We start from the raw sequence: 26,951 nt of genomic DNA on the forward strand, positions 1-26,951 counted from the left end.
TATGCGTTACTCTGTCGTTAATTTTTTCATAATAAATTTTTAGCGAACAAATTTTCAAAATCTGAAAGAAAAATTGAAAAATATATAATAGCAATAAGTTAATACCGGTACATTTTAAAATGGTGAAGCGTATTATAACATTCTTTTATGTACTGTACAGTACATGAAAGTATGTTAACTCATCACAATAATATTAATTTATTTACGGATGTTATTCGACATCATAAATCTAGATGATATATCCAACTAAGTATTTTTATTTTAAAAATTTTACAAGAAAGTAATTGATGAAAAATTTTACAAGAAAGTAATTGATGAAAAATACAGAAATTCTTCATATTTTTTCTTTTTTCGTTCTCTTCACACCTCAGAAATAAAGTCTTACGATGGAGTCGACCTTTTATTGTAGGCTCTTAACCGCTTCAATATGTAAAACATGTAAAATAAATTTTCCTTTGGTAGTGGCAAAATCGTAAACATGTATATTAACATTAATAAAACTAGTAAAAAGATAGTGAAGTGTGAAAGGACGAAAGACGAAGAAATATGAAGAATCCCTGTGTTTTTCTCCAATTAATTTCTTGTAAATTTTTTAAAGGTTTTCTTATTTTTAAAATATAATTATCTTCCTGGCTATTTACTAGTTTTATAAATGTTTTAGTTGGGATCTGGCTAAATTTAGGTTCTGGCTATAGAAAATATAAGCAATTATAATGTATCGAAAATCAACATAAAACATTATTTTTAGCTGGTGATACTACAAACCAATAGAAGACAGTTTATTAACAGATTAAAATTCAGAAAAATCTCAGATGGATTATATCAGTCATGAGAAACCCGCGCCCAGCGATGTCCCCGGAGTTTTGGCAACGTAATTTTATTTTTCTAATTTTTTGTCTGTTGCTATTATTCAACTCTAATTAAGCTGATTAAAGAAGAAAAACATTCAAACTAAACTTGACCAGTGAAAAGATGAGATAAACCAGTGGCATATCCGGGATTTTTGAAAATATGGGTACTGTTCAAGGCAGACTCGAAGGATACCAAGACACATGTCCCTGTTGTCTTTCAGAAAATGTTACTTAATTAACTTAGAATTACCTAACTTTTTACGACATTCTTTTTTCATTAGCTTTCGTAAATTGTTAAATGTAAGATGGAATTGAATGGAATGGGTAATTGATAGATTATAAATTATACAAATTACAGTATAATTTATACTCGGCATGATTCCAAAAGGAGGGATAAAAATGGTATAAAATCATTACATTTCTTATTTTTACTAGAAATGATCGAAATTACGGTTATTTTGAATTCATGTGTAATTATCTTTAGTCTGTGCTTCACTCTTTATGGGTTTCCAAGAAATATCGGTTTAAATTTTTCTGCTTTTTATAAGACTGCTTTTTACGATTGAAATCGCCGATATGCTTTATTAGGCTATGTTTATTTTTATTTTAAAGTAACAAAACTGATTGCTTGCTTGCTGTCAAGGGAGTGCTGCAGCACCAGAAGTACCACCTTCTCTGGATACGCCCCTGAATAAACTATATAGGCCTATTAGTAGTTTGCATAAAATTAGCATATATTATTTTAGTACCTAGTATACTGGCGATTATGGAGTCTTTTGGTAGCCAGTAGGCTTGAAGCCTGTAAATTCGCAAGAAAAATTGCAAGCGGCCCGTCCAAAGCCTACGTAGTTCTCTTGCAGCCCACATCCAGAACAGGTTGCTCATCACTGGATTAAATCTTTGTAAATATTAATTTAATACAGTATCGGAACTTGGATTGCATTAATTTCAATTAATCCACCAAATGTAATCTATGGAGTTTATCAAATGCGATTTGTTAAGTTTGTTCAAGAGAAGACTAGCAAGTTATAGCTTATATTATCGGTGTGAGTATGATTACCAAACAATTATGAAAGACGTGTTCGAAAAGTTCCATAAACAACTTTAAATTATCCGAATTTAAATATGTTCTATCATTACCTATGATATAAATCGTGATGCAGTCAAATTCATATAAGAATTTCATACGTTACAACTGTTAATTACGTCGTATAAGAAAAAAAAATTGCAAATATCATTTTAAATATAACAACAGTATTTGAAACAATACCCAATACTGTTTTGCAATTTTTGTTACTTCGTCTAATAAAAATAATTGTTTATATAATAAAATAAATTATTATAATATCAATAATGTGTAGAGTGTTGTTCGAATTTTGAGGCGCTTAAACGGAAGTTAAAATACTTATTTTTCCTATTTCTTGTGCTTATCAAATATATTCCTTATACTGTATAAAACAAATATTTTTAATCGGGTTTGAGTTGAAGTAAATTGAAGTAGAGCTTCACATGTATACACACGAAAACGATATATAATAAATTAATTTTATTTTTGAGAAAATTATTTCTTATTGAGGTTTATACTAGTTTTAAAAAATGAACATTTAACTTATTTTTTATCAAAAGAGTTTTCTAGTATTTGTTGTTTATTCGAACGTTGAGTATCTTAGGAAAAGAAACATTATTTCACTAGAATATAAGGATTTACAGAATAAGATAGTATTAAACTAACTTTTAATACCAGAATATAAATTTATGTAATTTACCTGATACTTTCATATTTGATTTTTTATATAAAAGTATTAACTGCGCTAAAACTTTTTCAACAGAAACTGTGCGATCTCTTGAAAGGCACTATGTAAATATAGAAAAGGTATTAATGTATTGTAGGCTTGGCTAACTTACAGTTAGTTGAGAGAGACTTTCATGAGTCAAGAGCACCGATAATCTATCATCACATTTTTTTTTTCTTTTATATAAAGTTTATTAATCCAGTCTTATAAAATGATGCTACAAAACATAATGATACTGTATTTATTTCACGATAATTGACGTTCTAGGTTACTTCTTTTTGGTAAAGATACTAAATTTAATCAGCAGCATTTATTATTCAGTATAACAAAAACGAATTTTACTTTCATTTATCGTAGAAATCATAAATTTCGTTTCTTTTTGGTAAACTCATTTTACACATAACTGAAATTGTTTAGGACGAAACAAAGCAATTGCTAAAATAACAACTCTAGATACGAGCAAAGAGCACGTTCCATTTCCTTGCGTTACTCGTATAGTATGTGTGCATTTTCTTTTAACTGTGTGGCAATTAGAAACAAAGACGATCACACTTTAACTCATACAGCACAGCACTAACAACCTACAGCGATTATTAAAAATTTCATAGTGGAAAATATAGAATTTTATTTCTATAGAAATTATAAATGTTTTTTGCGTTTAACAGGTCATATTGTTTACAATCCTCAAACCGGTGGATCGCGATAGCCAAGTTGGCCGTATCTAGTCCATTGTATATCGAAACTGTTGTTTTTCACAATTTGATTAAATAAAATTTTTCATATCAACATTAAAAATGTTTTAATATAATGTATTATTTTAAATATTTGACTTTTAAGTAAAATATATAGTACATAATACACTTAGGGGAGGACGGGGGAAACTTAGACATACGGGGCAAGTTCGTCAATTAAATTTTATTTGAAACAAAATAAAAGGAGACTCTCAAAATAAAAGGAGGCTAGTCAGTTGAGTTTTAATGATGGCTTGTTGAGTGTGGTGTCTGCGTTGTTCTCCGACAAGCGTAGTTGGAATATCAAATAAGTTGTCTGTTTCATTCAATTTCTTATAATATTTTGCTTCCATTTATATAGAATTTGCATGTTTTGTTATAATTCCATAATAACAAAAGTTATTTTTCTTGTTAGAAGGATAAAACATTAACTTATTCACGTGGCCAGATTATGGCTTGTTGCCCTTTTCGCAGGGGTCCAACTTAATGTTTCTAAATCATGACTATTGGGGCATCTTTCGGCAGTGTTGCCTATCTTGTTCCTGATCGTGGTTTACTATGGTTTGATTTGGCCACAAACAAGAACAAGCAGAAGAAATAACTGGATCCCCATACAAAGCTACATTAGAAGCCAAGGCTAAAGTTAAAAAAATCAGGAACTCGCAGAAGGGATTTGGAGAAATCGGATTCGAAGTTCACTAAAGAAAAGGGACAGAAAAGTCCTAAAAAACCGGAAAATGTCGATGAAAATACTTATTGCATATATTGCAATAAACAATATGGAACTACTCAGAAAAAGTGGATTATGTGCTGCAAGTGTAAACTGTGGGCTCATGTGCCTTGACTGTATAGATGTGGAAAATGAGTTGGTTCAATTTATTTGTGATGTGTAGGGCATAAACAATTTGCTGTTAAGCATATTTCATTTCTACTGTTTGTTTGAGTTTACTAATTCATTTATATTGCTTTTAACTTGCATTAGGATGTTTTCATTTATTATCTGTTTGAATTTTTGTAATTAATTTTTGTTTACATTTTCTTTACTTAAATATGCCTTCGAACTTATATTTCGTCGTTATAATATTAAATAGGTTTTTCGACTTTTAATAGTGAATTCCAACTTATACATTGTTAATAACACAAATTTATATACCTGTCTATCTTGCCCCATTACTGTTGCCGAGTTTGCCCCTGATATGGGGGCAACTTCGGCAATTGCTATCTTTTTATAAAGTTATTGTTATTATGATTATTTTTATTTCCAAACTGATTTTAACCAGTTCTATGTAAGTTTACATTCTGGTAGACAATAAACAACGCTTTTCTTTCAGTTTATATCGATATTTGTTACATAAAATTTAACTTATTCTTATCGTGCTAAAGTTCCCCGTCCTCCCCTAAGTGAAAGATGCATTTTTTAGCTTTATGATTTCTTCCATGCGTGCAACTCATACTGATTATTAGAGTTTAATCTATTTCAACACCTAAATTAGATGATTTTTTATTTGGATTTTCCATAAGTAAATATTCATATTCAAGCACTTCATCAAATATTGCATAAATAGGAATTTTACTATTTAAAGACAAGTCAGCAATATTATATTTGGATTGTTGCCATATTTTCTGAAACTTATTTGTTTCTTGTGTTCATTTACCATTTTTTTTTCTTTTTTGTTTAGTAGCTCAGAACTCAAACGACACGGTAATCTATTTTTTATTTAATAATGCAGCTCTCAGTAAATGACATTACTTAAACAAAATACGTAATCGTATAAATACGTCTAATAAACCCTTATACCAGGAATTGGCAAGTTTTTAAATGAAGGAATTTAAAAACAAATTAAAATATTATAGGCTATCTCATATATATAGCCTATATATAATGCTCACAGCTTTTATAATTACGAAGAATGATTTTGTTAAAATTTGAAAACAGTGCAACTGAAAAAGATATATTTATCGAGATAGTAACTACTGAAAATGTGTACCTTATCATTTAATTATTAAATTGCGAATTGAAAATTATGGAAAATATTAAAAATTATATTTACTCATACTTAAGAATCGAAAGTAATAATATATTCTTCTAAGAAGTGTTTATAATTACTCCTATACTTCAATACTAGAATGTATTATAATTATATATTAATGAGATGAATGAAGGCATTACAAATTTTGTCATAGAAATTTTTAATGCTGTTTCTATTATACACGTAATTCAGGAGTAGCAGTGATAGATTTTAAAATTTATATGTTTTACTAAGTTCACAAAAAACACAGATGCTATAATATAATTTTAAATTCATTGTTTTGTAAATATAACAGCAAATTTAATTATTTATTTATAATTTTATAGATAAAGAATAATGGCAGGTCAGTTTATTTAGCTTGTACTGTACAATACAATATTTTCCACAATAACAGTACCGTTACTCCTTGACTTTGAAAATGATCTGATACTTACGTTTATGGTTCTTGTTTCTATTCCCACTTATAAATATCTAAAGATCTAGAAACTCTAAGGACTTCAGAGTTTGAAGATATCTGTGATCAAGCTTTTAAATCTTTATATTATTAATCTATTCGTAATTTATCCGATCCTCTATTGACTATTATTAATATATTCCCTTAACGATAGCTGAAATTTTATTATATCATGCATCTTAGAAAAAGAAATGTATCTTATTCTCATCTGTATATAAACATTTATATAAATATTTTTCTTACATCTCATAATTTTTAATTTAATAATTTTTTTTATTGTTTACTTTTTTGTTATTTGATGTTTCTAGTTTTATGGAGTATATAATTTGTTTTGTTGGGACAGTAATCTCACTTAACACTTGTAAATAAATGAAATAGCTCATTGCGAGTCAGACTCAACTATAAATTAAAGTTGAGTACAGAATATTTTACGAGCTGACAGCAAACAGCAAACAAATAAATCCAATACAATATTCACTATTGGAAAGAGAAGGAAATGCTTTTTGAGCGGATGTGTTTATTTTGAAATAAAATTAGTTTCCGTCATTTATTAGTTCAATATTCAAATTTTTGGACTTTTCTCATACTATAAACAATTTGGAGGAAAAAATAGACAAATAAATAAAAAAAATTTAAACCTAAAAGTCATCAAACATTACCACGTAGCTATTAAATATTAGCTAGATTGCTTTTTATATGATGTTTGGAAGTTTTGATCGAAATGATAATCGAAACGCAAAGAAAATATTTAAATTATCATAAAAATACATTCTAAAACATACAAAACACATGTATAAATATGCTGAATATTATATATATACGATATATTATATATAGGTTATATATATCGATTAAAAATATTTAACTGAGTCATTTGAATTGCATATATTATTCAATTTAGGCTTTAAATATATGCAATTATTTAAGCTTTATATATACAAAGCTTGATTATGCTATTATTCTTGTTGACTAAAACATATTCTGTAGCCATCAATTATTATTATTATTTTCTAAATTTTTTGTTTCTGTAGCCATCAATTTTTCAAAATATTTAATAAGGATTGATTAGTTTTACGAAAACTGGTGACTCGATCGACTTTCAGAAAATTAAGATTTAATTTTTAAATTTTAGACTTAATTAATTGGTAGTATATTTGAATTATTTTATTCTGATCAATTAAGAAATGTGATATTTCACGTTTGCGACTAACTAATTTCATATTTTATAATTTGATTTTGAAAGTAAACTATTGATATTTAAATGTATTTTGTAGAATAGATATATTGATGAATGACGAAAATATCAATACAATTTATTTAAATTTTTTGTTTGTTAAGAATTTTAATGATAATGCTATATGTTTGTTATTTTTAATATGACTTATTGCTCGTTTTGAAAGGGTTTTCACCTAGAAAATAGACATTTGATTTCCGGTGTTGCTTCTGACGATGTGTTGGAATGACATCCATTTTTATATTCATTTACATATTGATTTTCTCAAACAATGAGCTAGTTTATTGAAATAGTATATATTTTGCTTCCTAATTTCATCAATGTATTGAAATTTTTCTGAGTCAAGACGTATAGAACAGTATAGTCCGTTCCAAAAAGATTTTTCTCAAAGAGCCAGAAGTTAGTCGAAGTTCACTTCTAGTGTCTGGAAGTAGCCAATAAAGCTGTTCGTAGTGAAGTGGACTCTTCTATTTCGAGTGAATAGGAAAGAATTTCTTCTTCACAACTCTCTTCATACTGGAGAGACTTGTATTGAAAAAATTAACTCGATTATAAGTTTTTAACTATATATTTGTGTTGCATTAGTTTTATAACCTGTGAACATTATTTTATATACAATATTTATCATTATTAAATTAAAGCCATTTTTAAATTCTTTATTTAACAATGTGCACAAAAATATCGACTATTAAATCAGAATGAAACGAAATGAAATTACATTACAATTTTCCTAATAAAATTATAAAATAAAATATTTTTAACAATTTAGCCAGTTGAGTAATTTTCAGTCGAGGAAGGTCCACATCTTTTAAAATATACTATTCGAAACTCATTTCAATGGAAAATATAAAATTTATATAATTTAATATATCAAGGTTCAGCTTATACAATTATTTATTTACTTGAGCATGAAAAATAAAGTATAAGATATGCCCCTAAAATCGGCTTCACTCACTGGAAACGATATAAATGAATTTAGACACAGGACACTCGTTATAAACATTATTTTAAAATTATTTAAACATATAGAAGATGCTGAAAGTGATGTTTTCTTAGACATCTGTTCATCTTTGTGTAAGTTACTCGTAATTTTGTTCAAACTGACCTTACGTAAAATACTGATGTCCATAGCTTCAATGTTTTCCTTCAGTTTGCGTATAGTTCAAGATTGGCATCAACACTTTCCCTTTCAATATCCTCTATAAAATTTAGCCTACATCACTGTTTCATCATCTCAGCCATCATTTTAAGTGGGACACCCACCCTTTACATTCGACATTAACCAAGACTAAATGACTCAAAGATATAAATAAAATTTTATTTATCTAAATCTGTTAATATGATAATTTTTTATGCTATAGACTTTTAAATTGAATTCTGTCACAAAGATTGATAAGATTAAGAAAATAAGTTCTGTAAAATATGTTATGATAAATTCTAATTGTAATTCGATACGAGCGACAAACAAAAATTGTAAATAAATGTTTTTTTACTTTATTTTAAATGTAATATCTAAATAATTTCTATTTGTAAAAGTGCAGATATTCCTAATATAGTTGAATAAGAATTACAGACATATTCATATTAATTGAATACGTCTATATACGATTTTTCAAAATCAATAAGTACAAATTTAATGAAAAACCCATAAACTTTTTGAGAAAATTTCATGAAAACATAAATTTTCTTAAAATTTTCTAAGGAAATTGCTATTTGATGAAGATATAAGTGATATTTGTGAGCATTTCATTATGTAGTATATCTGTATGTAATGATAACGATTTGATGATTACGTTCATTTAATACAGTTGCTTTCACTGACAGAGATCCTTTGATAAATCTATAATTCGTTATAAATTTATAACTTTTATTAATATTTTGATATAATTGAATTTCTGTAGTAACTCATCTAGATATATAAGATGAAAGGTTTAATAGCATTTACTGTGAATAATATCTCTATTGTCAAAACAGATTTCTTATAATATGTTATTCATTGTTTTCCTTCCTTATTTATAAGGGTTTAATATATTCTTTTTTGGATCTTTAGAAGCAACTTTTAAATTTTTAAAAAGTGAAAATTTTACATTTACAGTACTTTATAATCCTTCTGTTTCGAGTAACGTTTTATTATATGGTTTCATGAGTAAAGCATAATTTTTAGTTTTACACCAGAAACTTTTGATGATGCTTTAAGTGAAAGTGACAGAAATTTCTGGAGAAAAAAACATAATTGAGATTGATAGCTTGCAAATGATTTTATAATAAATCAAAATTTATAGAATTATGTAAGTGTTTAGACCACTCGCATTTGTTTCGCAAGGAGAGAAAGCTAAACGAATCGTTAATTGTTGCGATTTCTTTTTATTCTTAACATACGCAATCATCAGGAGCGTAACATTCTGAAAAAAATAATAAAAAATAAAAATGTTTATGAAAAAGATTTAGACGGAATTATATGCAATTTTATTTATAATAATTACTTAAATATTTAAACAAATAAAACATAAAAATAACAAATAAATTTAAACAAAATAATCATATTTATAACTTGAATATATTGTCACATATAATATTTTTCAAGAAAGTAAACTAGAATTCTCCTCTATATTTATGGTAAAAATGTCAATGTAGTTATCGTTTAGCCAAAGGTTAAATAGTGGCTGTTAAATTTTAAAAATCAAGATAGAATAGTAATCGTATTACACGGATTAAGCGATTTAAATATATATTTGCATGATGTTATCGAAATAAGATGGAAGCGATAATTATGTAAAATTAAAATTATAAAGAAATTCTGCTTTTACGACTTTTTAAAGTGGTTATCGCTAGCGGTTTTTACTTTACAGATAAACCTAGTCTGTTACTTTGTTTGATGGGCCAGTGGGCCGGTTGTTTGCTCACGTATTTTCGTACTTACTAATTGTATGTGGGGCAATTTTCAGAAAGTCTGGTGCCAAGGAAGATAATAGGAAAGAAAATCCCTTAAAGCTAATACGAATTTTTAAGTGACTCTTTGAATTGACGGTTACAAATAATATTGCATTGTTTTAATCTAATTATTTTTATTTAAATATAATTCTCGATAATAAGATATCGTAAGTTTATAATTTATATTTTCTATATTACTTTCAAAATACATTAATTTCTCAAGTATTTTCTTCTTCAGTTATTTTCAATTAACTTCTCAAATATTATAATTTCAAAACAAAAATTAATTTAATATAACAGATCAAAATAATTCATAAAAATCTGACGTATATCAGCTTACGAATAGAGAAAATTTATGCAATTTTGTTAAAAATATAGTTTTAATTCCAAAAATTTCACATTTAAAAAATTGTTTGATATAATGTAATAAAAATCAAATATAGAAACAATTGCATTATTTTGCTCAGAATATGTATGTGAATATACAGTAAACACGCGTGCAGTGCAATAATAATCGATAGTATAAAAGACCTGTATTATATCGTATAGAAAAAATCGCTCGTATTATATAGTGTTAGTTGGTTTATACAAATGGATAAAATATTTATCGCTTCTAGCAGCAGCTTCTTATAAATAAAAAAATACATCTTATTAGACATGAAGACATTTACACTTTTTTATATTAAAGTATGTTAGAACAAGATTGAATCCAGACAGCAGCTATTAATAAATTGACTACTTTTATCTGGAATAAAGTGCCATCTTGTATTTTTGTTGTATTTCTCATCAGCTTCTCTTTTGCTGTTTATATCAAAAGTTTGCAAAACGCATTACCAAATACTACACAAATTTACTTTGAAAATACTTCTGAATACCGTTCTAACAAATAAATTTTCTCTCAATAGTTATTTCAGAAGTGATACAATTAACATCAATAATCATATTTAATAAAAGCATAACATTTTTTTCTGTAGATATTAAGTTCAAGAAGTTTATAGTCACAATGTACAGTACTCAGAGCATCCCGTCGTATTTTTCTTGTGCCAAGTCAATATTTTACCGACGTTTCTGTACACTCTTACGTTTTGATACTTGTGCATTGACGTTTATACGATGATCGTTAAGATTTGTTTTTATTTATGATCGCTACTATAACTATTTCCGATGCGTTTTGATATTTTATAGAATTATTCCGTAGAACATTACTAATGAAATATAAAGGTTCATCGGTCAGGCTCTTAAACATCACAAGAGGATTTATATGTGTACTTGATTTTTGCTCTGGGAAAATTTGAGTAGATCAGGGATGAGCAAACATTTTTAGTCGCATCTCCTGTAGAGCTATTTAATATTCGCGCTCTCTTCTCCGACTCGTACGAAGAAACTGTTTTATTGTTAGTAAGAATATAAAAACAGAAAAGACAAATTTTTCCACAAATAAACAGTAAAACCTGAAAAACAAATACAAACAAACAGGAAAAAAAATGCTTAAAATAAATAAATGTATGCATTTTTATTGAAAATAGAACATTTTCCGTGTTCCATAAGCATTTTTTTTTTGCGTCTCCTCTTTTTGATTTTTTAGTAATAACAGATCAAAGCGAATCGTTGAAAATTGTAATAATTTTAAATTTAATTTTTATTATGTAAAAAAATAATAATAATGCGGTGTTATTTATTTATTAATTTTACGAAAAAGTTCGACTTATCAGAATCGAATCGACTTACTTCAAATAGGAAAAATATGGTGTTTTGAGTGGTAAGGAATATCGCAATTAATAGACTTGGCTGAATATTAGGTAACTCGTCGAAATCTCTTGATTGGTACTCTTCTTGCCTAACTTGGATAACACTTGTTCGACAATAATTTGTTAGTTAAATGAGTTACGTATCATCTGATAAAATATTAACACTATTAACTTTAATGAGTTGCTGCGTAAGCACGAAACATATGAGAACATTGTTGATTCTCTCACACCTAAAAATTGACGAAATTCGACACTCTCCTAATCATGAACGAATTATTTATAATAAATTATTTCGTAATCAACAATAGTTTAATCCAGGCATAAGATACGAAGTTCGAAAAATATTTCATATAATATGGAAAAACCTTTCTTTTTTGAATATCTTTCATCTTTGCGTGTAAAACGGAATTCTGAAAATATAATTCTTATATAATGTACAATTTCAGTTATAATCCTTTCGAAAATTAACAAATCGTGGAACAAAATTTAATCGTTACATTTAATTTTTTTATTGTTATATCTTGTTACCACAAAAGCAGCGAATAAAAAATGGAAAAAGAAAGATTTAAACGGCATACACAAATTCAAACGATTATGGACGATGAATATTTCACTGACAACAAAAGCTAGGAACATCAAGAAATTGTCATTCCATTTCTACCAAAATTGAAAAAAAGCGAGGGAACATTAATGCTTTTAAACTGTAGATTACTTAGTTAAAATATAAATCAAGAACAAATTCATTAATGCTGGTCCAAATGAAATTATAGTGTTCTCTTGAAGCGTGATCTGCAAACGAACACTTGTATTTTTGACATTCGATGCGTGCATACAACGAGTTAGGAAAATAATTATGCTTAATAAAATCCAGGGAAGTAGGTAAGAAAGACAACGAAAAGGAGGGGAATGGAACTAGGGGATGTCTTTGCAAGAAGTGCCAGATATTTCTAAGAATGAAATAAAATGGAGCCTTTGATAATACTTTGACTAAAAGGCAGATTTGTCTGGAAGAAACGTAATAACATCAAGTTTTTTTTTTTAAATAAAAGTTTACAGTTATTAAGCTTGCATAGATAAGTTTATAGTTAAAAAATCGGATTGAAATTCAAATAACAGACTATAACTTTACAGAATTAGAAATGTATTAACATTAAACGTAGGCTATAGAAAAATTAATATTCTTATAGGATGAATATGTATGGTTATCGCTTTAATATGCCACTATTTTCAATATAATTAACCGCGATTCATTGTTCATAATATTTTTAAAATATATTCTTATGCTTAATTTATATTTTTTATAAATGTTAAGCAAATATAACAAAGAAGTTGAACACTCTTCATTAAAAATCTTTTCGAGTGATAAATGTAGTGTGAATTTTTATGTTTATAATTAACAATTAAAAAATTACGTTTTAGTATTGGAAAATTTTAACTATTCGACTATTGTTCTTGATATTATTTCTTTGGTAATCCAAGACGAGTAAAACAGAAAAATAAATATTCTGTAGAGATAATTGTTTCGTCTTTATCGTTGTCTATCAAATCAACTATTATTATATTTTATTTATAATAGTAGAAGTAAAATTAAATAATACGCTTAAAATTTTGATATTTTGAGAGTTTTAGGAAAGCAAATATCAATTAAAGAACTTTCAATTGATTTGGAACAATTATTTCAAGAGATAACATTGATTTTTAACACTTACTAATCCAGTAGAGTGTAAATTTTCCAGTCAATCAGCTTTGCAAATTTTTAAGTAGAATAGTTTTAACTTAATTTAGAAAAGTACAGTCATATGTAAAATCTGTTATAGCTGTTTCTATTAAAAAAAGCGTCCTTGATTTTTAGCAAACTCAAAGCTAAAGAAATTAAATTTAAGTTATACTGCATCAGTTTTTTGGGAAATTTTAAAGTGTTATTTTATTACTATTGATGGCAAAGAAATATATGAAAAATATTTTATGGAAAAGATATTACGATACGATTTGTACGTTTACAATAAATTTATATATTGCATTATGCAATACAAAGATTTGTTACAGCTCAGTTAAAATGAGTCATCTCCAGCGTCATAATCGATATTTGATTTTATAGAGATTCTTTTGCAGTTGTATCCTTTCCGCAGTAAATCAACAGAACACGAGTCTATAACTTAAAGTATATTTATATTATAATTTTTAAATTTAATAAAAAATTGGTGTTATTTAAAACAATCTTTGCTACCCTTTATACCAGCGACTAGAACCATTTTTTGCATTTATTACTATATTTTCTAACATTTTAAAATCGTATATATTATAGAGAAATCTTTCAACACAATGTAATTTAGTAAAGAAAGTTCTTTCGGCAAATATATGAAAAGTAAAGGAAGCTTTTGTGGGTTACTGGATTGATCGATACGTGTTAAGTATTTTACATCACTGAGTCGACACCGCAAGTTAGGTCAGTCGGTTATCGAGCATGGCGTTTAACTGTATTTAAATTAGCAAAATATTTCGTGTTTATCGCAATGACGTAGGTTGGACTATTGTTTTTAATGAAAATTAAAAATGAACGTGTTATTAGAATTCAGTTTGCGATTATCGGTATTGACAGAGAAGGCTCATAAAATCATCAGTTATCGTTGTCAAAGCGATTCGGGCAACGTAAACACGAAAGAACGATCCTAATCAAACCAATACATAAGTACGGGAGTCGACAACAAAATTAATTGATGGATCAACCCCCGCCGAGTGTAGAAGACGTAACACGAATTCCACCCGGATTTGAAGTTAACGTGATCTGTTAGTTAAAACAGTTTGTTCGTCAGATTAAGAACGCTTGGATGGTCTGTGTAGAGATCAGTGAAGCGACTCTTGACTTTACTAACACAATGATTTGTATCCGTTCTTCGTTTGTCGGAGCGGTAATTACAGACTCACTGACTGCCCCTCACCGCCTTTGTTCTCCTTGGTATACTCCATAAATAATTCATGGGCATATATAATAGTCCATCCCAAGTTGACTTGGGTTAATATGTGTGTCGTCTACCGCGTTTCTGTTAATGATATTCGATTGAGATTTCAGTTAGAGACAAAAGAAGGTTATAATGACAAGACTGTACATATTTACAATATTTTCCCCCTTCAATCGCTGTTTTTTTTATTGCGAGAGGTTTCCTTCCATCTATTACCGATATAGAACAATGTGTAATCTAACTTAGATCATGATGGATGTGGAGTGCAGGTGTGGATTTTACTAGTGGCAACGGTCATATTTCTTCTATTCACCTGACTTTTTTTCGACTAGTTTCGATCTTAGAACCAAATAGGTAAACGTTAATTTAAAAATCAAAATATTAACGTGATGAACTTGCAGCGGAATCCTATAATTGAAACTCATTTAAAAAGATCTCATTCTTTGTAAATAATTATCTATTTTTCTTTAAAAAACATAATAAGGCTTTTCATAATCTAACCAGTAATAAGAATCGGGGGAAAATGATAAGAATGGATCATAAATACACAATTATAATTATGCGTATTCATTAGGGTATGCGAGTCTGGCTAGCTAAGACGTTGAAGAATATTTATCACCCGCATATTATTATAGGTAAGACTGAAAAGAAACCATTATATAAAGTATACAGAACAAGTAGTCGAACTTATAAAGGGAAAAAAACTCAATCAACTTTTAATAACAGTGAGAAAGGAATGTTAGACGTATGGCTCGACTGAAAAAGAACAAGAATCGCATGAACAGGACCATTAGGACGAAGTTTCTATGATTGGGCGGTGTTACGATGTAACGCTGTAGTGAATAAACTGTCACTGTCGTTATCTCGTCCCTTATACGGAGCAATGTGACCACTTAATGTTACATCGAAATATAATGACAGACATTAACTGGCCTCCTGGCATCTGTATTCCCATTAGTTCACTGCTTGACTCCGTTCGATGATCTAATGAAAGGTTAATAATGACGTCACACGCAGAGGCAGATTAAACTAGAAAAGTGTGCTTTAGTACGTATATGATGAAACGAGGAGAATTTTAAAATATTCTGACTTGCCCTAGCTTATCTTTCAATAAGAGGGGGACTCTGACGTGGACAAAAACTCACTTGACATTATTCGGATAAAATTGTTTAAAACTCCCTTAGCAAACTTCTTAGTGTTTTAAAAAATTTAAGTCAAATTTATATTCGTAAGAAAGCTTTACGTATATTTAGGTACATGAAATATCTTTATCCGTACGAATGTGAAAAAGAGAAATTAAGCACACCAGAAGAACTGCAGTCAGCCATTGATGGAAACAGGAGGGAGAGTAGGCGGTCGAATTATGGCCCTTATCCAGAAATGGTTAGTATGCCGAGAAATTCTCATCATCTCTCACCTCTGAGTTTGGTATCACGACAAGTCAACGGTCACAGTTCAACTCAGGGCATTAACTCTTCTGGTAAGTATTCTTTTATCAATCGAATAGTCGAAACCTGTCCTTATCTAAATTTACATATTTTCATTCAAATAAACGAATTTTAATGAATCGCTGTTATACAAAATATTGCGTTGTTTAGGTATTTGAAAAAAATAAATATTTTGACAATGCAAATTTATTCTTGATGGATTGAGTAAGCGTAAATCGTTAACAGCGTTATTATTAGAGTTATAATTTTATTATGATTTATTCGAGATAAAACTCTAAACTGGTGACGTTTATTAAGAATTGAATGATGTCCGCTGTTCGATAAAATAATTGTTGGCAATAGAAACGCAAACAGCTCCAAAGATAAACACTAATGAAATTAATTTTAGTTTTTGTTAATCTTGTACATCCGGTTATTTTGCAGTTGGTTAATGAAGTAATAAGACTTCTAGAATAAATGTTAATAATTGTCGAATTCGTCGCTTTTTTATTATTCTTACATTGAAGAACCGCGAGAAATTAACTTCATCTATAGTTAATATTTGTCTTAATTAAGTTCATGCGCTGTCTCAAAAATGGCTAGCATTGCCTTTTAAGCACGCATCAGTGAAGCCGGTGTCAGAAAACGATTCAGCCAACCATCTAAAAGAGCTCCATTAAGAACGAAGTTGTAACCGTATCACTCGTCACCATTCCAGATTTAACTGAATACAAACAGCTATCCATCGAGGCTAGGTAATAGATTGTCTAGCTGAAAGCAGTCGGGGGTATTCATCACATAGACAAGTGACAGTTGCTTAGTTTCAATGATAACTCGAATCTTTTGTTGGTGAAACTTTAATTATTGCCTCGCCTTCTGCTCCAGCGATAGATATTGTGACAAATCACTTTACAGACCTTTCACTGGACGTCAAACTGAGAGCGAAACAGCTATCCCTCCCTTTTATTCCCTCTTCCTCTCGTCATAAAATTAAATTTACTCACGTGACAGCTACCTGTGTCAGGTAAAATCAACGTAGCATAATCACTGTTGCTTGTGTATTTAACCTCGCGTGTCACTTACATTTGAACTCTGAACTTCTCCATGATTTATGATCTGAATGACATTGCTTCCGAAACTCCTCCTACTCGACTAGAAGATTCAGAAATCTCTAGACGTCTCCTAATTATATGGTTCTTTGATTGTGATTGCTCTCTTCGATAACTATTTTTTTGTTTTCTTTCTAAAGAATTGTCTTCCAATGGATTCTAAAATTAACTATGATTCGTTTGATTTATATGAGCTTTCGTGAGAGTTTTGTTTAGACTAGAGAAACATTAAGATATATAATAACCGGATTCTCTTAATTATAACCTATGCATTCCTTAATGGAATTCTTGCTGTGATTATATTTTGCGAAGAAATTATAAGTATTTATGCATATAGAATTATCATTTTGCCTAAAATTATTAAGTAAGAACATTCAAACTTTTATGACTTTTTAACGGAAAAATTCTTAGTAAAATGCATTTGCGATAATTTCAGGTGAAGAAGACAATTGCAGCATCCCTTCGACACCTACCCATATAACGATGCCTCAGCAAGAAGCACTAAATTTAGAGGTGCCGAGGAACATAGATCAGAGTAGTAAATCAATAGACACAACATCGAGGAAATCTGTAGAAGAAAGTTCTCCTCCCCCTAAACGTTTTTTGTCAGACGAAGAGCGGCTTCTCAATCAAGCCGGTGTACCCAGCGCTCATATAAAAATTTCCAGTCGAGGCAAGTTCATTTGTTATTATTTAGCCAAAAGTTAAGTCTATTTAATTCAGTATTCTGATTATTTGTTCACGTTTCAGGCGACGGCCGATCTCAAATAGATAGTTCTTTGGTGGTCAGTATGGAAATCAATGGCATTATGTATCAAGGTGTATTGTTTGCTCAGTCCCACAGAAATCGCATAGCGTGAACTGTCCAGTGTTTCTACAATATACACCACTAGTGCCTTGTCTCCGTAGGAGACCGTAAAGAGCCAAGCTGACAAGAACAAAGTCCTTCTCAAGCCATCAAATACTGTAAATTTACATCATGCAGGCAATCAATAGGATCTCAAGATCTGATGGACAATGTGTTAAAAACATGGAACTGCTCTTTAAAAGTTATATGCTAATATGATATATCAGGATGGTGTTCTAAATATTTGTGTCAATTGGAATTGTTGAAATGCTTGAAACGCACGAGCTTAACCTTCAAGGCTCTTCAGATTACATCTGAAGTTAAGTAGAGGACATCGGCAAGAACGAAAACAGAGACTACGCCACGTCTTCTATTTTAAAAACTCCATCAGCTTTTAAGACCAGTATTCAATTTTATTTAGCTCAAAATCTTAATATTATTTTAACAAAAAAAATAATTCATCGAACGATTGTTGAGAATTTTTTCTCTTATCTCTTTTAATATTTGCAACTAACCTCCAGACTAACTTTACCCACCGTTGCAACTAATTTTAAAATTGTGTTCAAACTTACATTCCTGCAAGAACCAATATGGTTGATAAAAAATGGATTTTAACGAGGATTTTTCATCGTATTTTCCGAACGAATTCGAATGAAAGCAAATTCAATACAACAAAGTTGGCATCTGTCCTTCATAATCTACTGGTATTATCGATGATCTTTTGTAGATACATAACTGTCATAGTATTACAGTCTATATACCAGTAGTAACTCAAACATTGTTTAAATATTTTTGCAGGTGAAGACGTCAGACTCTTGTACAGAATTATGGGATTTGCCTCTCATTATTTTAAAATATTGCTTTTCCTATTATTTTCATCGTGTTCAGACAAGTTTTGTTTGTTATATGTATGTATAATTTATGTTTATTATATACAACGTGGTAGCTGGCCATGTCAAGTGATATGTATCACGCATATATACATACACATACATGTAATTGGTGCAAGGTTGTGCAGAGTCTCAGGGAATAAGATGTCATGTCTGCACCATTTGTACAGCATTCGCGGGTTACTTAATGAAGAAACCATAGAATAAAGTCAATTAAATGAATGAAGAAACAACACAACGACAGAAATGTTTTAAGGAGTAACGTTTATTTTATAATCTACCACATAACTTTTTTTATTTCTTAACGGGAGCAAAATGTATTCAACCGAATATCAATTGTGCTACTTTTAAGATTTTATTTTGTTAATTGAAAATGTAAGTCATCAGTGATTTTTCATTATGTTCAGGGGTTTTTTTAATGGTCAAGACGGACATTTGTACCTTGCTCCATGTCCCTCGTCTAGTAGATAGTGCAGTTTGTCTGTGCAGCTTATAATTTCATGTATATAAGGGAGAACTGTCCATATTGACTGTGAAAGTTTTGTGTGCGTTTTCATTCTTTATTTCTGTGATTTCTCATAAAATCAATTTATTTGACGCTTTTGTATTGTTTCCATTAACGTTTTGAAACATTTATATACGATTGTCATATATATATATATAGGCTATATATAAACATACACATATACACATACATGTATGTAGTTTCCATACTTCTTAATTATTCATGAAGTTATAAATGTTTACGTCACACTGCGATCAATTATTAAATATCATATCCAAATGAATGACATCTCATCTAAATAATTTAAAACTCATTAAAAACCTCAGAGCGTTTATATCTTTAGTTTGATATATAATTTTGTATAAGTAGAAATATTTAAAACAATTTTTGGGCATAACACAAGTTAGACAAAGTTAAAGCTTGATGTGTGCGATATTTGATATACGTCTGCAATCAAATAGAACCACGCTAATAATTGCCAATTTATTCTCGACCAGACATTAGTCTTTTTAAAATTAGAAAACACTGAATAAAAAGCGAAAATTCATCCGTCAAATTACACTCTGATATGGAAAGCTCACCGAAAACAGTAAATTGGCGTACATTATCTTCCCATTAAGTCCCAGACTGGGAATAAAAACAACGGGATCAAATTTCGAGTGCTTGATAGATGCTTCCAACTATTACTCGACCTGTGGGAACTCATTACTGACTTCTAGTGACTTCAGAAATTTGATAAGACGCCATCATAATTTTAAATTGAAAAGAGTAAGAAGACAAAATTTTGATTGACAGAATATCCTGAACTAGTATCTTTCTTAACTCCTGCATCTTTGCACAAACTACCTTTTTAATTATGCTAATTTCTCAAAATTCATTTCGAGTCATTTGAGATTGATTACAAATTTTATGGAAAATTTCATTAGTTAAAAACAATTCTACTTGTAGATATTTAAGTAACATTTGATATTTAAGAAGTGAAAAACTGAATTTTTTCACTCCTTAAATGTAGAAAAATTCTTGCCAAATTTAATTTGTTTATCTAAAAATAACATCAAAATAATGATAAAAAAAATTTAACCACGTTAGAATAATCAGAACAGTTTGAAAGTTCACCAAATAACGAATATTTGCATATAACGTGGATTCTAAAGTGGACAATATAGAAAGTGGACAAGGTAAGAAAACAAAACCTATAATTCATTTATAAGAAACATATCAGTATAAAAATCTCATATGATTTTCCTAACATCGAATGCAAAATTAAGCATTAAAAGCATGTTATAAATTTAAATACATTAAGTTTCTGTAGTCTATATTTTTATTTCTTGTGTAATATTACCGTTAATGTAATGCAAATAATAATAATAATAATAATAAATAAATGGCACATCAAAACACATTAATATAATACGATAAGTGAAAAACGATAACGATTATTCCCATCCACATCATAAAATAATAAAGTAGGTTCTACGATTCGTAATATTAATTCCTACGTCAAATATATTCTTTAAGTGCAACAATGTAGCAAAGCCATACATCATTGTCGTTTTTATAAGTTTCTTATGACAGTGAATTGATCTTGATATGACATTCCTTTCTTGCACACCCACTTCGAACAACAGTCTGAGATACAGCTCTTCTTAACTTCTGGCGTTCGGGAACACCCAGTTTCATGTTGAGTTTTAATAGCTACATTATCCCGGGATGGGCAGAGATTTGTCATTATAATTTTCTTCTGTTGTCAATGGTACTTCCTAATTCTCCACCCTTAGCATTTATCATTTTTATCAATATTTCCTTAACCATAATCAAATGATTATATTGAAATCAAATTATGGCATTAAATCAAATCGACGTTCTTTAATGTAGATGAAAATACGAAAAAAAAAATCAAATACTTTGTTAGTTTCTAATTCCATTGACAAAGAAAAATTATTTATTATTATTAATTCGATTGGTATAATGGAATACTCATCGATTAATTCGAGAGTAATGAACAGACATCTTTCATTTATAATTATATACTTCGTATTTATTATAACTTTTCAACGTTACCTGTTGGCTTTAAATAACAAATTTGATGTAGAAATATTCGCTTAATCATTAGAGAATTTTCTCTTCTATTTAGAACATGGTCAATGGGCATTGAAACTACATCAGGATCTTGCCATCAAAAATAATATTTAACTGTGTCATCTGTCACAATGAATATTCATATATCGTCGAACATTGAAAAGGTTTTCACAATTATTTAAATAACATCATATCGATATTTGGCGTTAATTATTAGAAATTTTAAATATAAATTTATTGTTTTAAAATAATGTTTGTAAATACAGTAGTTATCTGTCGAAAAGAACGGGTTAAATATATGATAATTATGTGTCATATCTTATTTTTCTGCATTTATGTTTTGTCGATAATTACTTGATTTATAGACAAAACGTAAATGTGAAGAATTGATTTTTTTTTTTTTTTTAATAAGANGAAACCAAAGTTTGCAAATATTTATAGTCAATATAAAAACAATAACTTTAAGATTAAAATCTAAAAAAAAACATAAACAGAATATTTAGTATTTATTTTCTTAGCACAATGTTGCATATCACACAGGAATCTTTCAGGAATCATTTCCTGTGTGATATAATCTCAACAGCAACATTGTGCTAAGAAAATACATATAATAGAGAACAACAAGCAACCAAGATTTAACAATATTTAGTCAGTAATTAAAAATCATTCAATTTTACTCCAAAAAAGTATGAGTTAGAGAATGGTAGCATGAATTACAGTAATACCCCGAACTTACGCAATAGGTGGGACCGAGCGATAACCGCGTAAGTCGGGGTATAATTTCGCAATTTGTGTAAAATCCAAGTCGGATGTATGTAAGCTAATAAATGTTCTCGTTAATCTTATCTCGTGTTTTGAATCAAAAGACGAAATAAGATTAACGAGTTCACGGTTACAAGAAATCACAACATAGAGTCTCTGAAGGCTCCGTAGATATAACAAACACAGAAATAAATAACACACAAAAAATTGTAGCTATGTGTCGATTCCGCGGGACACGTCCGAACATGTAAGCTGAACAATAGTGTGGGAGAGTGAGTAATCAAGAGTTGCGTGGTGCACTCAAACAAAAGACGAATCAACGAGATTTGAAAATCGCGTAACTCCGGGTTCGCGTAAGTCGCGATATTACTGTATTTTTAAGTGTTCTTTAAACCAATTAAAAATCTGGCAATCCTAGCTATAGATAACATTGGTAAGGATAATGAAAAAATTATAAAAGAATTATTTGAATTTCAGACATTTTTCAACGAATAAAACGAAAAGAATTTAACAAAACTCTTAAAATACATGAGATATCAACTTTACTTAACGAAAATCTAATCGAAATAATAACTAAAATACTAACTTCTATGGATAATTTCCAAAAAAACACGATAGAGAAGCATATACATATTACCTGGGATACCATTAAAAAACTAATCTTCGAAATGGATGATGAAATTTTACAATGAAAACTTATGAAGAATATCAAAATATAAAAATTTCTTATATTTTCATCTCACCAACAGACTCAGAATAGCGTCAAAAAAATTTCTTCAACTGTCATTTACATATTTCGTAATAAGAAGTTATATAACGAAATGAATTCGAGACACTGAATAGAAATAAGATAAATATTTAGACTGATGTCTGTTACAAAAAGTAAGATCTTGGTACTTTTTCTACAGTTTTTAATCATCATACCGATGCATTATCTAAAAAGTTTCCATAAATGAACTTAACACAACAAGTGTTTTTGGAACATGGATTTGTTAATTGTTAAGGAAATCATTGTAAAATTTGCATAGCTATTATCAAGCAAAAATGAACAGTCCCATTAAGAAGAAAGGCATAAATATTTCAACAGATACCTGTGAAATCATTAATGGAAAACAGGCTCTGCAGTTTATATTAATGAACGTTTAAGTTCGCTAAATAGGAAAATATTTTTAAAACTCTGACATCTTAAAAAAATCCAGCAACGAGTTGCTTAACTTTTCCGGCAACATTTAAAACTGCATGTGCGGCAATATCTGTTATGATATTCTATTAAAAAACTTTTACGTTTTTAATTATTATAAAATGGCGTAATAAAAGACTGGCATAATGTTATTTTTAATAAAATGCGTCTAAACTCTTACGAATAGGCAAAGAAAGAACAAAAACGACGTTCGATTAAACGTCGTCGACTCAACTATTCATTTCTGCCTGCAAATCAACTCTGAATTTCTGCTCTGCGAATCAACATGATTATTTAAACCTTTTCAGATAAACCAAGGCCACGTGACAAGGGAACATACAGACAAGTGTTAATTAACATTAGTATCTATATATATAAGCCATTCAATGTCTTATTTCGTTTAACAATATTGCAGACAGCGCCACTTCCCGTTGGTTGTGGGTTTTTGAACTAGTTTTTTTTCGCGGGAAATAAAATTCCACGACGTCCTTTACACCATTTACACCTTTATCCCAACCTTTTTATCGCCGCGGACCGGTCAACGTTTGATATTTTACCGCGGCCCACTGAGGGGGGACGTTGATTGTTTATATTTTAGATTAATTTAATATAATAATTTTAATTTAAGTGTATTTAAACATGCCTTCAAAATAAAATATAGTTATACCAAAAAATGAATATAATGCGATTTAACATTTTAACTCACTAGAACGTTAAATCAATGAGAACCCTGAGCTTGTTTCTTTGCAACAAGACGGTTCCATCTGGGGGTAATAGGAGACAATGACACCCGAAGTGTCATTGTCTCCTATGTCCAGTTTATTCCGTTGTTCCGTCCTCCATTAAAAGTCGCACAAACCCGAGAGAAATACACCATAGTAAATAAAATGGAAATACCAGTAATTTAATGTTCCTTGGACGTCCCGGTATCATTTGATCCACGGACCGGTACCGGTCCGCGGCCCGGGTGTTGGGGACTACTGCTTTACACTATTACCAAGTTTGATAACATTCTGTTCAGTAGTTATTTTATGGCCATTTCAAAGTGGAACTTTAATTACAAACACCCTGTATTATTAATTGTTTTAATATATGGAATTAATTATTCTGATTGAACTTGACATTAATTACACTTCTCGATAAAGTTTTTATTGTTCAAGAGGAAATAAAATAGCCTACATACTTTTTTCGACAAAGTTACATTACATGATTCTATGTATTTGCCCACCTAATAACATTAATTTTCTTAAAATATTTACATTAAAAAAATATTTTATAGTTCGTTTTAACAAATAAAAACCCTCACTTTTCGTCCTGGTTTTTCTTTTAGGCAAGGGAAGAGTTCCCTTGGTTGTTTACGTAAATTTAAAGTTCATTTTCACTTTTTTTTTGTTTTTGTTTTTTGCTATTTGTCATTTCAACTATTCGAAAAAATAGTTCTCAATGAGTCATATTTCTTCACTGTGGACACGTTTTTATACTGTATTTTCAATTTTTTAAATAGTTTTATAAAAGTACTTTCGCTAAATGTTTCTTCTCCCCTCCTTCTTAAAAGCTTCAGATTTCTTCCATAATTTGTGTTTTCGTTAATTTCCATGAAATATATTTCCTTTCAAAAATTGTTTGTTTCTGTTTTTATTACAATGCTTTTTGCTAGTATAATGCAAATAACAAATAGGAGTTATTTGAATTTTTTTTCGAACATTTCTCCAATTCATCCTCACTGATAAACTGCATCTATATATTTATAGAATGCGTGGTAAATTGTTTCCGTTATTTGGCGCTCGTTATTTTTTCTTCTGTGTATTTTGATGAAGTTTTCCGTTGGGTGTGCTTCCGCAATGATACCTTATATCTTGTTCGAGAAGAATATTTGCGTCGTGTATTATTCCAGTTATTGTTTTCTAGAAGCTGTTTTCACACTACGAATCATATAATCTGTATCACATTTTAAGTGAGAATGGGTCTAGTTGTTTTTTATTACGCATCCGAATTTCCGGTCGTTTGACTAAACATTTTAAGTGGTGTTTCAAAAAATTTTGCAAAAGTTATTTATTTCAATTTCAAAGGCACTATATTTATTTACTTTCTACGCTCTCGGCTCTACAAAATAGGTTAGGATTGTTTTTTATAGGGTGTTGATAGTTATTTTTTACCACGTTAATAATTAAAGAAATTTGTAACTCAGTTAAAATTATATTTCTTAATAGTAATTATTTTTTAATTTCCGTAAACAAATCACAAAATATTTTTAATAAATTTATTATGGAGTATATGTCTATTTAAACAAACACCAAATAATAAATATGAAAATTAATAAATTATTAAAAATATTTTGTAAATTATATATATATATACAATTTACAAAATATGTACGCAGGTTAAACAATATTTTAATGGAAATTCTTTTTATGAAACCGAAACTCACTAGATGGAGATTGAGTTTACTTTGTTAATTACTGTATTCCGTGTATTAGTGTATTTCTGTTATACAACAGATGACAGTACTTTAGCGGAAGATTTTACAATGGTTTACTAAAGATGACGAAATTCGGTTTCTTTTACTATTACTATTTACAATTTACTATTTCAATTACTATATACAAAACGTTACTCTAAGATGTACAGTACGGTACATTTGCTATTGTTTTATTAATAGATTTCGCATTATAACACTTTATATTATAAATGAATGTTACATTAATTAATATTAAACGAATTGCTACAACTGCAGAGTGTAAAAAATAAAGTAAATAAATCAAATTAGTAGTGACATCGTCTTTAATACATAATCTTTAATCATAATAGCAAAATGGCCGAAAGTAATGCTGCGTTTACGCGCAGCATTACCAGAATCGATAGATATAGGCTGTGTACACGTTAGGCGTTTTGAAACGCACGCTTTGGTAACGCGCGTTTTAACGCACCTTCTAATGTGTACTAACCCATACTGGTCCTTGCGCTGCCAATAGCTCTAATGCTACGATAGTGGCGTAATAAATATTTCTGCACTTCGAGCGCTTCAATCGCTTCACGGAGTAAATGTGGCTTGAGAATAGGAAAGTCAGCTGTAAACATTCGAAATTCTTAGAGGAGAAGGTGGTATTATGGAACCCCAATTACATTTTAGTGAATTGTAAACAAGGTATCATAACTACACCCACATTTATGGAATTATGGTATTTATGGTATTATGGAACCCCAATTACATTTTAGTGAATTGTAAACAAGGTATCATAACTACACCCACATTTTTTGTGCGAAAAGTACTGGTAACTAGTAAACTAAATGTTTCTAATTGGATTTTTCGCTAGTGTAATTATAAGTATGGTTTTTGAAGGCTTTTGTACAAAAAGTCCGAAAGTAGGCTTAGAGAAAATCGGTTGGTAATATGGAACCTTACTGTATATTTTCAAAAAA

The 26,951-nt window shown here is 29.3% G+C and overlaps 1 protein-coding gene across 2 annotated transcripts in view; it reads left to right on the plus strand.

Moving 5' to 3' along the window:
• Positions 1–19,018, plus strand: part of LOC111625124 (AT-rich interactive domain-containing protein 3A-like) — a 95,516-nt gene extending 76,498 nt beyond the window's left edge. The window contains exons 5-7 of one of the 2 annotated variants that reach the window (XM_023368164.1): positions 15,986–16,212; positions 17,705–17,941; positions 18,019–18,128. In XM_023368164.1, the coding sequence (XP_023223932.1) occupies positions 15,986–16,212; positions 17,705–17,941; positions 18,019–18,128 (574 nt within the window). Of the gene's footprint in view, positions 1–15,985; positions 16,213–17,704; positions 17,942–18,018 lie in introns of both variants that reach the window. The other variant, XM_023368163.1, reaches the window with a different exon arrangement.
• The last annotated feature ends 7,933 nt before the right edge of the window (positions 19,019–26,951 follow it).

This window comes from Centruroides sculpturatus, unplaced genomic scaffold, assembly GCF_000671375.1.
Source record: "Centruroides sculpturatus isolate CEXI.00-Female unplaced genomic scaffold, Cexi_2.0 scaffold404, whole genome shotgun sequence".
Classification (NCBI taxonomy): Eukaryota; Metazoa; Arthropoda; class Arachnida; order Scorpiones; family Buthidae; genus Centruroides; species Centruroides sculpturatus.